This window comes from Ambystoma mexicanum, chromosome 3p (assembly GCF_040938575.1).
Source record: "Ambystoma mexicanum isolate Mex_15411 chromosome 3p, UKY_AmexF1_1, whole genome shotgun sequence".
NCBI classification, from domain to species: Eukaryota; Metazoa; Chordata; class Amphibia; order Caudata; family Ambystomatidae; genus Ambystoma; species Ambystoma mexicanum.
This window is the reverse complement of record NC_090925.1, coordinates 329,179,010-329,195,771: the sequence shown is the minus strand read 5'-3', so window position 1 is coordinate 329,195,771 and position 16,762 is coordinate 329,179,010. Positions and strand designations below refer to the sequence as shown.

Sequence of the window (16,762 nt, the reverse complement as noted above, 5' to 3'; positions counted from 1 at the left end):
GGCAAAGGTTGACCCACTGCTGCGCTCAAAGATTTAGCAGCAGCTTTGGAGGTCTGCAACCTCTCAAGGCTCTCGTCAGCCTTGCTCCCAAAACAAATGAGAGCCATCAAAGGGCATGTTCAGAAGACGGGCCTGTACATCCGGAGCAAAACCAGACTACTGCAACCACGCAAACCTGCGTATAATGGTGCTCACAGCCATGGACCGGCTAACACTGTCGGTCGTGTCCAAGCCAGACTGAAGGGATTCACACATGGCATCCTTGCCATCCTGCACTAGAGCAAATAACCCATCCCTTTCTTCCCCCTCGGGAATATGCTCAGCCGCTTGAGAGATGCAATTTCACAGTGTGTGAAAATCTTGCCAAGGCACAAATGGAGCTGGCCGACTTCAGCGCCATACTCCCCGCAGAAAACACCTTGCGTGTCCAACCATCGAAGCGCATGTCGTCCCTATCAGGAGGGATGGTAGGGTACGCCGCCTGCCTCGAGGTGGGCGTAGCTGCCTGCACCACCAAACTCTCGGGAGTGGGTTGAGTGGATAGGGTGCTGGGGTCGCTACTGGAAGGGTAGTATTTTTTAGTTAACTGCTGGAAGAGACTTTGGGGTCTGCCAAGTAGCCGCCACCCATTTTTTGCAAAGTCAAATGAAAAGGCAACACTGGGTCAGTGGACGGACCTTGATCCAAAATATCAGTCAAGTCATCCTGAACAAATGCATCTGGAGGACTAGACCAACCAAGATACTCAGTAATCCTAGCCATCAGTCTCCTATCCTATAAGAGGATTCAGAATGAGCCCCAGGCTCAGGCCTGCCAAACTCCACTTCAGGAGATGTGTCTAAGCCACTGGCATCATGTAATGATTGACATAACTCCTACAAATGACTGTCGCGTGAAAAGACAGCAGCCACATCCGGCTCAACAGGGTCAAACTCCAAATCTGACCTCTCCTCAGATATCATCCAGGGGAAGAAAGAACTCCTGCCAAGGGACAGAAGTGGGTCTGGAGTCCCCAACGGGCTTCACAGACTTTGATTTAGCCTTCCTTGGAGGATCCACAGTACTAAGCACCTTCATCAGCAAACTCCGGCCAAATGGCCCCAAAGGCTTAGAGGGCGCCGACGGCTTCCACAACTTCGAGCCCTTACCAGACTTCTGCGGTTTCGCCAGAAACCAATACCGAGAACTGGACCTAGCACATCTCTGGCGATCAACCTCAACCTTGTCCAACAGGACCTCGACGGTTCCCGATGTACATCGCGCCAAGGATTATTTGTCAAATCTTGCATCACCGTATCTAAATGCGTTCTCCATTCTTAAACTATAGGATGACGCCCTTCTTACTTAACCAAGTCCGACCATGACTTGATGTCCTGAAGATAAATCTTCCTGTTTTTTGTACTCCACGGTGACCTCTTTTTCAAGCTAGTATTTTCCTAGCTCTCCTGCAAGGAGTATTGTGACCCCATGTCACGCCTCAGGCCTGGGTAGCCGCTGACTCTACTCCTCTATATCTCTGTACCTCTCAACCCTCTAGAGTCAGGCCCCCAACAAAAGAGGGTTCCGTCCATTTTTTCTTCCTTCACTTCCCCTTACGCTCCAGCAAGGCCTTAGCAGTCAGCAACTGGCATTTTGAACAGTCGTCGGTGTCATGACTCTCGCCCAGACACCACAAACAAATGCGGTGCGGGTCTGTAATCGACATCTTTGACTTACAGTGCAGGCATGTCTTAAAGCCAGACCGCGGAGTCCGAGGGGTAGATGAAGGTACATTCACGAAGAATACACAAGGCGCGCCGAGTTCTTGAAGCAAACACGTTTGCAGACAAAACAGAACTGAGGCTACGTGCGTCCTATTTATAACATCCAGTGACGTCGCCCTCGATGGAGGCCTTCGAGGGACATCGACCCAACGCCATCGACTCAGGACGCCCTCTGCAGAAAAATTTCCAAAGTAGCACAACTGTGGACATTACATGTCAAAGTGTGTAATACGTTGGAGGACACAATCCATTTGAAAGTACTTTTCTAACATGCTTTGCGTCTTTCCTCCCAGAGTGGCCTGCTAACTGGGATTTATGACACCAATACAAAGCTTTCTCTTGCAAGTTCCCGCATAATAAGGAAGTGCATCTCTGATGGTTTTGAACATGTCTCACACTCTCCACTTCTGCACTTCTTGTTAACTCCTACCTTTTCTCACCTGTCCTAGCAGTTTCTCAGTAATCGCCCCAACAACTTTCTCTGAGGGAATGACTGCCTTAACCTCAGTTACCACGTTCTCCAAATTTTGCTGCCTTGTCAAAGCGTCAGCCTTCCCATTTCTCTTTCCGGGCCAAAATGTCACCAGAAAATCAAACTCATTAAAGTATTGTGACATCGCAGTTGCCTTGGACTAAGGGTCTGGGCTGTCTTAAAGTATTGCAAGTTTTTATGGCCTGTCACCATCACCACCTGATGCCTGGCCCACCAACAAATAATGCCTCCATTCCAAAAATGCAGCACGAATGGCTAACAAGGCTAATAGAATAATTCTGCTCACAACTTGTAAGTTTGCTGGAGTAGAAAGCCACCGGATGCCAAGTACCCTCATCTTTCTGAGACATTGTCCCTAATGCCACATTAGATGCAGAGAACTGCTTGTGGTTGGGCCATCGACTGAAAGCCACAGTGACCTGGGAAAAGTACAGTGGTGGAATTAGAAGGTTCTATGCTACATTTGGTATAGGAGCTGCGTCGCCTGCCCTCCTTTTGTACAGGTCACAGGCTGTCTTTGCAGCCACCTATGGAGCAGTGCTGTGGGGTCATGCTAAAGCTCCCCGTCTTAGTGTGGCAGAAAACATGATTATCGATGCAACCTTCTGGAGCACCACTGGCGAGCCATTGCTGGGAATGTAACCTCTATTCCATTGCCAGCCTAGTGGGGTTGAAGCCCTGGTTATATTGGATACGGAGCTGGTCCAACCCCAATAGGGTGAATCATCAAGCAGCTCCGAAAACATCCGTTAAGCCCGACTGGCTCAAGTTCACTCCAAAGTATCACAGGTCTTCAAAGTATCAACTTAAGAGTACTAGCATGGAAGCAATCCCAAGCCAAATGATGACTGCGTGCATGCAGCCGCGTACTGGCTGAATCTATTTAAGTCTCGAAACCGATGCAGGATTTGAATTGTATTTGGATGAGATTGCCCCAGGGTACACGCAAGTATTGTACATCCAGCTTGGCAAACAATACATAGTGTGGCAGCCATTACATCAAAATTGTGCCCATCTGGCAACACCAGCTTTTCCGGCTTGCGAAGCTGTAGAAGAAACAGTTACCCACTTTTTGTTGCTCTGCGTTAGATACAGAGAGCCAAGGGTGAGTTATCTTTTCAAGCCCCGAGATCATATCTCTCCAGCTCTGAAATCTCTCCACTGGCTCCCAGTGGATGCAAGGATTAAATTCAAAACCCTCTGCATTGTCCACAAGGCTTTCTGGGGCCTGGGTCCAAAATACCTTCAGCTATCCCTCCGCAAATACCTCCCCTCTCGAGCTCTTCGCTCCTCTACCTCCAACTCCCTCAGGGTCAGTCGTTTTTCTAAGAAACGAGCTTGGGGTAGGACTCAGTATTCAGCTGGGGCCTCCCTCTGGAACAGCCTCCCTGCCACTCTAAAACTTGAGGTGCTTCCGGAACCGGAGATGGTTCTCCTCAAGACCTTCCTCTTTTCTTCTGCCTTCGCTCCCCCTCTCCCCTGCTGATCTGTTCCTCTTGGCACCATGCACCTGGCCACCCTCTGTCCTTTGGGCCCAGGTACCTGCTCATCCTGCCACCCTCCCGCACTGCCTCCGGGCCACCCCTTGCACTGGGGTCTGTATCTGTACCCATACAGCCCCCCCCCCTTTTTCTTCCTGCACTTGTCAGACCTACCCTTTCTGCTGCCTTAAACCTAGCGCTTGCAAATTGCTGGCTGCATTACCACTGTTTGTTGCCTTTATTATTTATTTATTATTTATTTATCTGTTTCTCCTCTGCTTCGCACTTTCCACCTCTCCCCTTTCCATGCACTTCCCCCCCCCCCCCCCTGCACTTGGGCGTTCTCAATGTCACTGGGCCTAGTAAGATCGCCGTTTTGTTCTCCCCTTTTCCCCTCCCTTGCCTTGTCGCGCTCTGAAACACTTGTGTACGAGCAAGATAGAAATAAAATATCAATCAAAAATCAATCAAGCCTAAGACTGAACAGTAGGAAAACAGAATTGGCATGATATTCTGTAAAAATCCAGGAGATGTCAATGCAGCATATTTTGTGCCACAATTCCTGCACCAGGGGTGGATTAGGATGACCAGTATTCAGTCTGTTAAACTGAGTTTATATCTCATTGCCTCTAGCAAATACTTTATCCAACAGTATGCCACGTACACATATTGCGCTTTACGATTACAATCTGCTGGGGCTCCAATGCATTGCATGGCTACATGAGGTTTTATCAGATATTTTATCATTTCCCAAGCCAGTTAGCCCATGTGTAATAGTCTTAATGTATTTTATCATATGGTTTTAACGTAACATTTTATGACTTACGCCGAATAAAGTTTTGTATCACCAAAAATAGTCATTATATAGAAGGCACCCTGTTAAATATTTGCAAGGTAAGTAAGTACTAAACTATAACACAAGTAGAACACAATTGCAAGTTTCTTAAGCAATAGACCATAGGTGTAAACTTTTAGAATAACTTTTACAGTAGCAAGTCTCCTAGTAAAACCATCTGAAACTTATGTGCAAACTTTTCCAACTTACAACCTTTTATAGCTTTGCTCCAAAAGAGTGCAACCCTGGCTTATGAGAGTCTCACAATGTTCAGAGGCGCTCTAGGCCACTAGAGGTTAGCAGGCTAGGCAGGATACTCTTGTTCAGAAGAGAATTGCCTAGCATTTCGGTGCTGGACTGCCCCTGGGCAGGACAAAGACTAATATGCAGGGATATTTCTCCTCTGTGAAAAGGACAGTGAGCTAAAGACTTGGTTGAGACTCTACCAGGGGCCAATCCACCCAAGAACAGATCAATGGGCTGTGTTTGTGCTGGTAGAGAGACTCCCAGACCCCCCTTTGTTAGGCAGGATACAGTGTTGAAGGTTCAAACGTGGCAGAGTTCAACAGGATCTCATCCGAGTTTGCAGGTAGGTAAAGTTACGTTTTTCAAGTCAAGTTAACCTAGGGATATAGTGTCAGTGTCCTAAGGCAGGAGAGAGTACAATGGGTTGTCTACCTCAACATATCTCTAAGGGAGCTCTGGGGGTGCCAAAGGGGGGGGCTCAGGGGGGGTTAGATACAGCTATCTGAAACCCCAAGGAACACCGGATCAGGAAGCAAAGCTCCAGGTATGTTTTACTAGGATCAGGACAGTACCTTAAAATGAAGATGTGGTTGCAGCAGGTTGGTTCCAGCGTGGAGGCGATAGCAGACCCAATGACAGGTTTCTCGGTCTGGGTGACAGAAGAAAGAAACTTCGGTAGATCTGGAGACAGCCCTCATGCAGTTGGACGCCCTGCAACAGATTTAGGTTCTGGTGCTTTTTCCAGACTCGGATGAAGGACGGATGTAGTGTGGTAAACTCTTATCTCGGTCCTCATCTCATGGGAGGGGACTTTGGGGAACTGGCTTGAGTCACTGCAGGCCCGTAAGACTGCACATAAAGTTCCAGGCAAATTCGTTCTTCAGGTGACGATGCACAGGACCCCTGGTATCGCCGAATTGCGGGCAATGGAGGTTGCAGCTCTACTAGAGAAAAGATGCAAAATTAAGTTAGTCTAGGACTGGTTAGGCCCACCAGTCCAAAGGAGGAAGTAGTCTTGTTCGGATTTTCCCTGCCGATCAGAAGTGGAGGTCGGGACAGCAACATTTACTCTGTGGATTCTGGAGGTCATTGGTGTCTTCTTCCTTCAGGCTTCTTCTTCGGTTCTAGTGATCGACCCTCGAGTTTCTGCTCCAGGAACTCTAGTTGGCTAAGCCAGTGTTCCTGCATAAATTCAATCATATCCCAGGCAACATTCAAAACTTGCGGATGGTTGGCCAAGGGCGACAGTCAGAACTTGTTTCTCTCAAGCACTTCAGGACAAAGGGCTTAGGGGGCCTGTGTGCGTTTGGTTGAGCCTCCCCCACTTTCTGTCCTGCCAGTCACTTAAACTTCCAACAGAAACCGGGCGAAGACAAAGGAACTCCAGAAACCTCCCTCACCCAGGTAGGTACAAGACTAACTAAGAAAATACAAGCTATCTTATTCAGGGCTTTACATTTTTTTACCATTTAAGTGTCCCCTACCACAGCCGCCAGCCTGAAAAGGAGTGACTTATCACAGTAACAAAACAAAACTGGAGAAGTGAGAAAAGGGAGACAAGGTTTCCCCCCAGCACTCCACATATGGTTATGTTATGTTATCTGCACTTGTAAAGCGCACGGCCGCCCAAAGGCATCGTGGCGCTCCGTGGTGAGGTGTGCTGATCTCACAAAAAGTTCAGCTAGGATATCCTCCTGCCTTGGTTACTGTGTGTGTTAACCAAGGGAAAATAAACAAACATTTACAAGTGTGCACTTTAGTAAATTGTAGATGCCAGAAAAGATGTAGGAAAGCAGGACTCGAAAACATACCAAAAATGGGTAAAAATGATTCCCCATGATCAGAGCAAAAGAATGAGCGAGTGCGGTAAAAGGTTCCCACTCAGAATCAGACAAAAATCTAAGAGTCTAGCAAACAGTGCTGGGGGGCTCAAAGGTGGAGAGAATTTCACTCAAGAAGGAAAATCTACTTTAACAAGCGACATGAATAATGACCCCAGGAAGAACCAGTGACGCACCTGCACAGTCAAAGGTAAAGGGACCGGCGGGAGACCGGGAGGGTTCTGGAAAGGTAAAATAACCATAAGACAGAGTACCACAGGAGTAATCTCCGTCGTCACAGTGATTGTGAAAACCATAATACCAGTGAAGCATACAGGAATAATCTCCCTTGTGATAATAACTGAAAACTATAAGCAAAGCCAAGAGTGGCACAGGTGTAATCTCCCTCAGCGCAGTAATTGTGATAGTCATAAGAAAAACCAAGAGAACTACCGTATTGATCTCCCTCGTCCCACGGAGTGGAGAAATTCCAAGAAAAGTCAAGCGTACCACAGGAATAGCCTCCGTTATAATACCTGGAAGAACAGTTTGCTAAACGAGAATCAAAAAAACCAGAAGAGAATATATGAACAGTTATGGAAAGAATCATTATGGACATTGAGGTCCAATAGTCATTGATACCTGAGAAAGACCAAAGAAGCTCCCTTGAGGAATTGCAGGGACTAATCAGTACTGTAACAAGAGCCTATAAGAATATAAATCACTGTGGCTCAGCCAGCCAGGCCAGGAGAAGGGAGAAATTCTCTTGAGCCCCATTTTGGTTTGCTGAATCCTTTCTGCTTAGTGGTAGGGTCCGAGTAGGATAGAGGAAATACTTTTTACTTTGAAAAAACCACCCAGACGAGCACCCTAATTAGAGTTCTGATGGGTAGGGCAAACCCTTATAGTATAAAGAAAAGTTATTTTTCTCATTACTTCTATAAAAGCATTGTGTAGAATGCCACCCTTTTGTCTGACACCACACCTCGCAAAATCCAACCCCAGGGTTTTTTTGGGAAATCCATCTTAACAAACATCAAGCAGCAAATTAAAGAAACCACCATTTCACATATCTTGCACCTCACAAAGCAGAAGCTTACACATCGGGCAGCAGTTGTGGGATGATCTCCACTGTGAATCTGGAAGAGTCTGCAAACACCTGCGAAGGAACAGTAGTCATGGAGACCTGGTGGAGACAGAAGTCAATCTTCTGCAATGGGCCTTTAGAAAGAGGCTCGTCTTCAGAAGGGTCAGTGAAGCCATGGGCCACCCATGTATAAGTACCTGGGTCCACCTTTAGCTTTCCATTCTCCCCTGAAAGACTAAGCGTTGCAATCTTTTGACAGAGGTTTTCTTTGGCAGATGGAGTTTGAGGATTTCTCAAGTGCAAGTCTCCAAGCCGAATGCAGAGATAGCAGTGTTTAAAGTCTACCTTGATGCAACGTTCTCGCAACAAGTCTTTGGCTAGACTAAAGGAACCCAGAAGGGGCTGCTGTTTCTGAGCCCAGTTAATGCTAAGGTCATGCAGAACAATGTTGGCGGTTTCCTCCACAGCACTAGTCGCTGACTCCATGGCGCAGAGTGGTCGCCAGACTCTTCTATACTCTAATGGATCTCGATATGAAGGTTTTGGAGACATGGTGGCATACTCTGTAAAGCACTCAATAGGTTTTTCAGAGTGTTCCACACAAACATCAAACCCAGGTGCTGCTGTCCACAGCTGAACAGAGGGAGTCAAGAAGCCACGAAAGATGCTTGAGGTCAGCTGCACAGTCACCGTACTCCCAGGATGCAATTCCAGCGACACCTCCATGTAGTGTGAGCAGCGACTTCTACCCACCCTCCCCACAGCGGTCAACTGCTGGCGCCCATGGTTGAGGAGTGGTTCCACATCTTCAAACTGCTCATGTCTGACTGCTTTTAGAACTTCCTCCCAGACTGGTGAATTGAAGGCAGTTAGATTGTCGTGAATCAAAGCAGACCGTAAACCCAACTGCTTTTGGGAATCTACAGAATACGACCTGCGCCTCCACGCTAGCCTTGTGCATCCTCTGACTGGATTAAATGCCGGCTGCTCAATCAGCTGTAGACTACTGTAGTTCAACTTTATGCAATCGGGCAAAGTGTCATGGTTGAGGGGAAACATCATCCCAAAACAATTGGACTCCACAGTCATTACAAAAGCCACTTTCTGCTGAACCTGACCCTGAAGTTGAGTTGCCAGCTGCAAAGAATATGCTCTCTTCTCGTAAGCTTGTGCCTTCCCATTTTTCCTACCAAAGTCATGGCAAAGAAAGTCAATTTCCCCTGGCAAATACTGAGGCGGCTTTTTGCAAAGTACACCATGAAGGTGCCGTTGCACAACAATGTCAATGTATCGTCGGATAGGAGACGAGGCCCAGGTGTAGCTATCAAGCTGCAGCGAGTAATGACCAGCTTTTGACTGCTCTGTTGAATTGGAGCGATTAAAGGACGACCTGCCCAACAGCTTCCTGAACTCCAGGCAAACGTGGGCAAGATTTGGGTGCAAATCATCAGTCATAAGAAGATCAAGCATTTTGTAAAAATCCTTGCTTCTTGCAGCAGACTGGAGAACCTCCCACACAGGGGTCAGCATAACAAATTTCCCATTTGAGGAAGAAGCCTCTTCAGTTGGGTGACAGTTCAGATGGTGAGACAGATGGATGGAGAGCGGTATAAGGTGTCGATGCTTATTTTTCAACTGTATGGCACGCTGCAGGTTTGGGGCACCTTGACACCGCAGGGGCATTAAATCCTTGGTCTGATTCTTGCTGCTTAGGAACTCTGCCACAAAGCTGTTGAACATGATCATCAGCTCAGCAATCATTTGATGTGCCCTCCTGTTCCCAGGAGAACAGTCCTCATCCAATTGGTCATAAAAACAGTCATCCTGGAGCCGACATTTCCTGTGAACTGTGGAAAAACGATACAGAACACTCAAGCAGTCTTCCACTGTATCACATCGAAGTGGCCCTGGGCGACTATCATGGATGAGATTTTCTGCCTCTTCGTAGGAAAGCTGCCGATCAGAATTAATAAGGGAGAGAGCGAAGGTTCCCCTCACCACTAGGTCAGTGTCCTTCTCAGTCACAACAAACAAGGAGATAACCCGGCGATCCTTCTCGGGAAGGAGGCTGAACAGGTCTTGGCTGAGCTCAGGTGGAAACATATGCAAAGGTTCTCTGCCAGGGGCATAATAAGTGGTACCACGGTGCTTTGCCTCTTCATCCAATGCACTAGCCTTTGGGACAAAACTCGCCACATCTGCAATGTGTACACCAACCTCGTAATGGCTGCCAAGGTCTCGAACAGTGATTGCATCATCTAAATCTTTGGCACCATCGGGGTCGATGGTGAAAGTCAGGAAGCTGCGGCAGTCCTTGAGGCATTCCACTGATGGGCAAGATTTACCAGACTTCATTTTGGTCACTTCTTTAGTCACAGCTAGTGGATATTTTGTACTTTTGTCCAATTCATACTCTATATCAAGGATTTTTAAACCCTGCTCTGCAGTCATAGGTAATGGCAAAATATTAGTTACAATTCCCAGTGGATAGTAGAAGCCTTCTCGCCAGCAGATTATCTGGACGACAAACAGTCTGGTCCTTTTGATCTCCTCCGTGATCCTTTCTGTGCGCATGGTCTGGATGCATTGGTTTTTGAAAGTGCGGATGGGGACAACATTTGGTTTATCCTTAAATCCTGGAGCAAAGATTTTGGTGACAGATTGGTTGATGGGAACCATCACACGAGGATCGTGCGGATCCATGCGGCAGATAAAAATGTGCTGACTTTGGGCTTTCTCAAGCACACCAATTACTTTCCCACAGAGATCCTGGGAGAGGTTACCAGCCAGGTTGGATAGGATCTGTACTACAACTTCATCTCCACTGAAGGCCATACCACAATTAACCCGTCCATGGATAGAGATATGTAGGGGAGGCGATTCATCCAAGCTGAGAGCATAGGCTTTTTCAAAGCCTTCCTTAACAAGCTCACACCTTTTGTACAATTTGGGCTGCATTTGCAAATAGTTCTTGAGAGTAGAAGAAGGATAACTGGTGTAGTGCCCATCATCCGCTTTTGACTGTGGTTCACCAGTCTCCACGTTCAGGAACCCCTCCTGAGTCACAGTCACCCGAGCATCCCGGCTGCTATCCAATAGTTCCTGTAAGATAGGGTCATCAGAGTTCACATCAAAGTCAGAGGTCCACGAATCTGTGTCACTGCTCCAATCGTCATCTTCCTCATCAGGCCCCCTTCTCCAGACCGCAAGATCTGCAATGGCTTGCTTGATTTGCTCAACTGTGAAGTTCTCTGGGTATGCACAGTCATGCTCCACACACTCCTGGATGTAGTGTTTCCAAATCTTGCTGCACTTGCCAAAAGAACACAGGGCCACAGCATCTCCAACTACAATGACCTGAGACTGTGCTCTAGTCATGGCTGTGTTCAGCACCCTAGCCTCATTGAAGAACTCTAGATGGGGGGAGGATGACGATGAGTTCACAATGCTCTCTCTTGTGTGCACTGTGCTTATGATGATGACTCTGAACTCCCTCCCTGCGGAAAGAAAAAAGACACTGTTAATAATTGAACCTTGCACATACACACGTAAATTAAGCTTCTACATGTATAGACAGGAGAAACAAAGATAGTCAGCAAGAGCTTGGAGCCCTATGTGGGCCAATCAATTTCCTGCTGTAGAGTGCATCCCAAGAAAGTCAGTGGGTTTCAGCTTTGCTTTTTTTTTCTTTTTTTTTTTAAACCCCCTCCTTGAAGGGGTTTTTTGTTTTCAAGTCCACCAATGACATTGGAAGGCGCTCTACAAATCCACCAACCTTTTTGGAGTATATTTCTTAAACAGTGCATTGCACCAGACAGGATAGAGATAAAGTGCAAACTATGAAATGCTCGGCATAAGTTCTTCAGAAAACCAAAGGGTTGATTCAGGCATAAAAGAGGATTGCTCCTTCCACCAACTTAATTTCCCCTGCCTAACAAAAGGCTCTGAACTCATCCAAATCACTCCTCTGCCTCAGTCATTTATTTTCTCCTCCTGTGCGAGACACTATCACCCTATATTATACAGCTACCTCACCCACATTTATTCAATGGCTTGAAGGGGAGTGTTAAAACTACAAACATGGGAGACGTGGCTGGCCGGCAATAGATTAGGATGTGAATCCCAGGGAGCTTCTGAGGCCGCCACAAGAATTCCGAAATCTAACCTGCGGCTGCAGAGCAGCATGGGGGACACGAAAAATTGGTTCCATGAGCAGCAGAATGCTAGGGGAGACCTGGTACGAGTTGAGAGATTACTCTGTCACCGGTCCCAGTTTCACAGACTGGGCCAGTCAAAAGGCGCAATTTGAACAGCTAAAATAGCTGCTGCTGGTAGTGAGAAGTAGCGGGCGTGTTGCCAAGCTTGAGTCCAGGAATCATGGACTGAGGCTGCCCGAGATGTGGGTGCAAAGCCCGACTCAGGGAAGGGGAGCCGAGGCCTCACAGAGGTTCCGAGCCCCTGAACGAGCAGAGGTGCATTGGAGGTCGTCCTGACCAGCACCCTCACATCCCATCGGGTGGGAACTGCCTGGTTGAGGGCTGCGGAGAGGCGGGGGACGATGTCAGCACTTCTTGGTAAGGAAGCAGTGTTCTTTTGCCAGGACCCGAGAGGAGGCAGTGATCCAAGGGCTTGGACGCTGGCCTTTAAGCCAGCGGGGGGAGTGCATCCAGGGGGCGAAGATAACCGCGCATTTGATCCAATACCAGGTCTGACAACAATGGACATGGCTCTTGGAGGAAGGCCTCCCCGTGCCTGTGTGAATCCGGCCCCCAGGTGAGGCGTTAATGCTTGGGGAGGAGAGATCATAGAGGGAAGAACCCAGATACTGATATGGGTCCCCAAAGAAAAGGGAAAAAAACGAAAGAAAATAGTGGACAATGAAAAAGCACCCCCACCGGCCCACCCCTTCCCACACAGTGAAGGACACCAGGCCCCAACTCTAGGGAGTGCACAGGCCTTACTATATTAAACTCTGTGGCGTCGTGGGTGGAGGGGCCAATGAAGACACGTAAGGGACCGTCTGGAGCAGATCCTCCAAACATTATAGTCGACTGCCAAGTCAGAGGATTGGCACACAGAGGTGGCGCATATAGTTGCAGAAAGACCCGTTTTAATATCCCCCCACACCACCACCACCAGCGGAACCCCACACGTAACACTGCAACTGCTTGTCCATACCAGAGGTCTTGCACGCAGAAGCATCCTGAACAGTCGGTCTGGTCGCTGTGTTTCAGGGTTGGCTGCATCCGAAAGGTGCCGCCCCCCCCCCCAGGTTGCAAAAGTGGAGGGGGCATAGGAGAGTGCGCTGTGGCCCGGAGAAAGATTCTGGAATTGTGAACCATTCAAGGTGGACAAATAAGGACCCTCTCCTCCTATGGCATGGCAGGACCAACAATGGGTGGCAAAGGGAGACAATCGAGAATGGATATCTTTTCAGCATTGACAGCTTGTCTGCAGAGCAGCAGCCCTCCTCCAGAAGGGAGTGGGGGGAATCAGGAAAACACATTGGAGGCAAGGATCGTGGTGGTGCCATTTGAGATACAAAGCACCAATGGCACTGGAGAATACGAATTTGGCATATAGTGGGAAGACTTGAACCTACTGCGCGGACTTCCATAAAGTGGCTGAAAAATAGAAGGAATCGGACACTAAAGTTGCGTCTGCAGAAACGGATATACACACACTCAAATTACAAGTCTCAGTTAGGCAAAGTTTGTATGCAGTACCCTTTGGGACCACTACACACAACTAGGACTATAGGTGTAAACAAAACCAACCTTTGGTATAAGTCTATACTACACAGTTTTGTAGAGTTGCTGAGCTCTACAGGTCTACAATCACAAGTATTCAAATAGACTGTTATACTCAAGGTTTCTGGGTAAAACACGTATTAATTTATTACAGTCCGTTATAAAACATTCACCAGAAGGAGGCAATCTATATCACAAAAATATACTTCATTACTTACACTGTACGGGTCTGAGGCATTTAAACTACTTTGAAGTAGGAGCAAAAAGGCATAGGTTAATTATTACAGTTAATATTAGACAGTGCAAATAGTTTGAATTCACCAGAGGAGCCAATTCAATGCAATAGGGTAGGCTAAAATCTTGTATAGGATAAAGCAGTTCTGGTAGTTAAACGGAAAAGTCCTTGCCAAAGTTCTCAGAAGTAGTTTGTAAAAGAAAGATTCAGATGTTGGGTGACAAGCCGATTAGGCCTGCAAGTTGCCAAAGTTTCAAGCACTTTCGCAGTGAGAGGTAAGTTCTCTCGGTCGGGTTTTCACAGTACCTTACAATGAAGAAAGAGATGCAGCTGAAGACTTCTGTTGCTGCAGATCTCGCTGTTCCTGAGCCTCAGTCGTGAGGACAAGAGGGAGGACGTCGGGGGGCTCCTGCACTGCACGAGGACTGGTCGCAAAGCTGGCAACTGGCAAATCTTCGATTCCAGTAGCTGTAGTAAAACACACAAACAAGTGTCCCTCTCCCTGGTTATTCGGTTTCCTGCAGCACTCTGAGGAAAATACAACCAGCTCAGAGAATGGTATCCAGGTGGCTTACGGGTCGAGTTGATTGGTCCCACCAACTCAAAGGGAGAAGTCGCCCTTGCAGGGCTTCTCTGTCGAGATGAACTTGGCGATTCGGACCTGCAGCAGAACTTCACCAGGCAAACCAACGGTCCAAGAGTTGCAGCAGCCATCCTCTTTAAGCTCTTTAAGCTCGTATTCGGTTCTTTCGTTCCAGTGGTCGACTGCCTTCCAAGCCAAGAGACTCGCCAACAGTTCTCTCCCATTCATTTCAGCCTAGCTGCCACTCATCCAGCAGGGTGGCTGTCCTTGCCGGACCGTCAGCAAGCCAATCACGCCAGAGTGCATTTGGGTCTCCTAGGAGACTAAGCACAGGGATTTTCGGACACCTCCCTCACTTCCTGCCCACCCCAGACACTCGGACACCAGAGGCGGTCTTCAGTAAAAGGCTTGGGAACAAAGGGACCAAACCTGGTTTAGCGCGCAGAGAAACTCCAGGACCTTTCCAAAAAGAAATAGCGGAAAAAGAAGACCGGGATCTGTTTAAACAAAGGGGGCTCAGACACCATCTTGAAAAACATGGCTCCCGCGATTTAACGCTACCGATGTTCGCAGTTGGGAAAAATCATGGTAGTTTGTTGTACTACTGCCACCAGCCATTTCGAGAGGGTAGCATTTGACTGCTACATAAGTTTGTAGACGTAGAGGATGATAGGTAGCCCCTCCAGCACTCTATTGTAAGATAGGGTGTGCTGGGTCTCGGAATTTGAAAAGACTAGTAAAGTCAATTTCACTTTACTTTCTCTGGGAAACAGTAGTTTAGCCCAGACAAGGCATTTAAACCTTGGACAGCCTAAAAGGCTTCCCTGTAGCACTGCACGGAGGGTGCTGTTGCGACGCATGAATAGATGATGCCTATGGAGTTGGTCTAAAAACTCCATAACCAAAGTAACACAAGAGTAAAACTTTTAAAATACATGAAAATGCGGGAAAAAAGGCTCATACCCTCTCCAGGTAAATAAAGCAAGTCCTCAAAATCCAGCAAAGTTGCTGGGGGTCTCTAAGGTGAAGGGAATTAGCACATTTATGAGAATTCGTCCAAACACTTGTTCCCCCCCAGCCTAAGGGACAGGAAGATTTAATCCACCCCTGGATGAATCTCCTTACTCCAGTCGGTCATACATTCTGGAGAGATCAGCATTTTGGCGATTACACCCAGACCTGTGTTCAATGGTAAAATCAAACCCCTGTAGGCTGATAGACCATCTTAACAATTTAGGATTTTCTCCCTTCATCTGCATTAACCATCCCAAGGGTTGGTGGTCGGTCTGAATCACAAAAGTAGATCCATACAAGTATGGTCTAAACTTCTTCAGAGACCACACAATGGCAAAACACCCACGTTCTATGGTTGTCCACCTTGTCTCAGGTTCCTTCAGTTTCCTACTGAAGGAGCAAATGGGGTGTTCCCTGGTTCCCTGACCTTCTCATCCAGCTGACTCAGAACTGCACCTATGCCTGTATTGGAAGCATCTGTTTGATTTGCACAATGAAGGTTTGGCTGTAGTCAGGAGCTCTTAAAACTGGAGCTTGACAAAGGGCTTTCTGAAGTCCTTCAAATGCCTTAGTTCACTCATTCCACCTGACCTTTTTGGGAAATTTGGGTGAGGAGACCACATTCAAGGGAGAAGCTATGGACCCATAGTTCTCACTGAAGTTCCTATAGTAACCAGTGAGACCTAAAAAGGCTCTCACTTGGGTTTGAGTAGGGGTGGCCCATTCTTGGACAGCTTGTAATTTGCTAGGCAATGGCCTTATTTCACCTCCTCCTACCTCATGTCCATGATAGACCACTTTGCTCTGACCAATTTGACATTTACTTGCCTTTATGGTCAGATGGGCCTGCTCAAGAGCCTGAAATCCATATTTAAGTGGTCAACATGTTCTTTCCAGGTAGGGCTGAACACTGCAATGTCATCCAAGTATGCCATGCAGAAGTCCTCCATCCCATTCAGAACTTGATTAACCATCCTTTGGAATGTAGCAGGTGCATTTTTTAATCCAAAAAGCATAACCTTAAACTGGTAGAGGCCTGCTGGGGTCGAAAATGCAGTTATCCTGGGCATGGTCTGTCAGAGCTATTTGCCAATAGCCTGACGTTACGTCAAATGTACTGAGGTACTAGGCTGAACCAAGTTTGTCCACCAGCTGATCTGTCCTAGGTAAAGGATGGGCATCAGTCTTCGTGAGTGCATTAGCTCCATTCATTTTTTAATTGGTTCGTCTTTCAACCTTTAACATACAGGCATACATCATCAGTTCAAAAAGAGAAGTAGTCCTTCTATATATCAGAAATAATCTGTCCTATCAGTGTATCTCTGGACTTTTAGCTTTTGAAGCAAACGCCTTGAATTTACCTTCCTTGGATTTTAGGTAGCCGTTTCGTCTATCAGCAGTATCTAAAGGAATTTCAGGGCATCTATTGTTTGTCCTATTTTGGCAGCCGTTGGT

General features: G+C 47.3%; 1 protein-coding gene across 2 annotated transcripts in view; it reads right to left on the bottom strand.

Annotated features, from left to right (window-relative positions):
- LOC138580391 (3'-5' exoribonuclease HELZ2-like) overlaps window positions 1-16,762 on the bottom strand; it is a 724,800-nt gene that overhangs the window by 468,360 nt on the left and 239,678 nt on the right. For both annotated transcript variants that reach the window (XR_011304244.1, XM_069650904.1), the window contains exon 9: window positions 7,739-11,222. Coding sequence is in view for 1 of the 2 variants with exons in the window: in XM_069650904.1 (XP_069507005.1) it covers window positions 7,739-11,222 (3,484 nt within the window). In the remaining variant the exon portion in view is untranslated. The remainder of the gene's footprint in view (window positions 1-7,738; window positions 11,223-16,762) is intronic.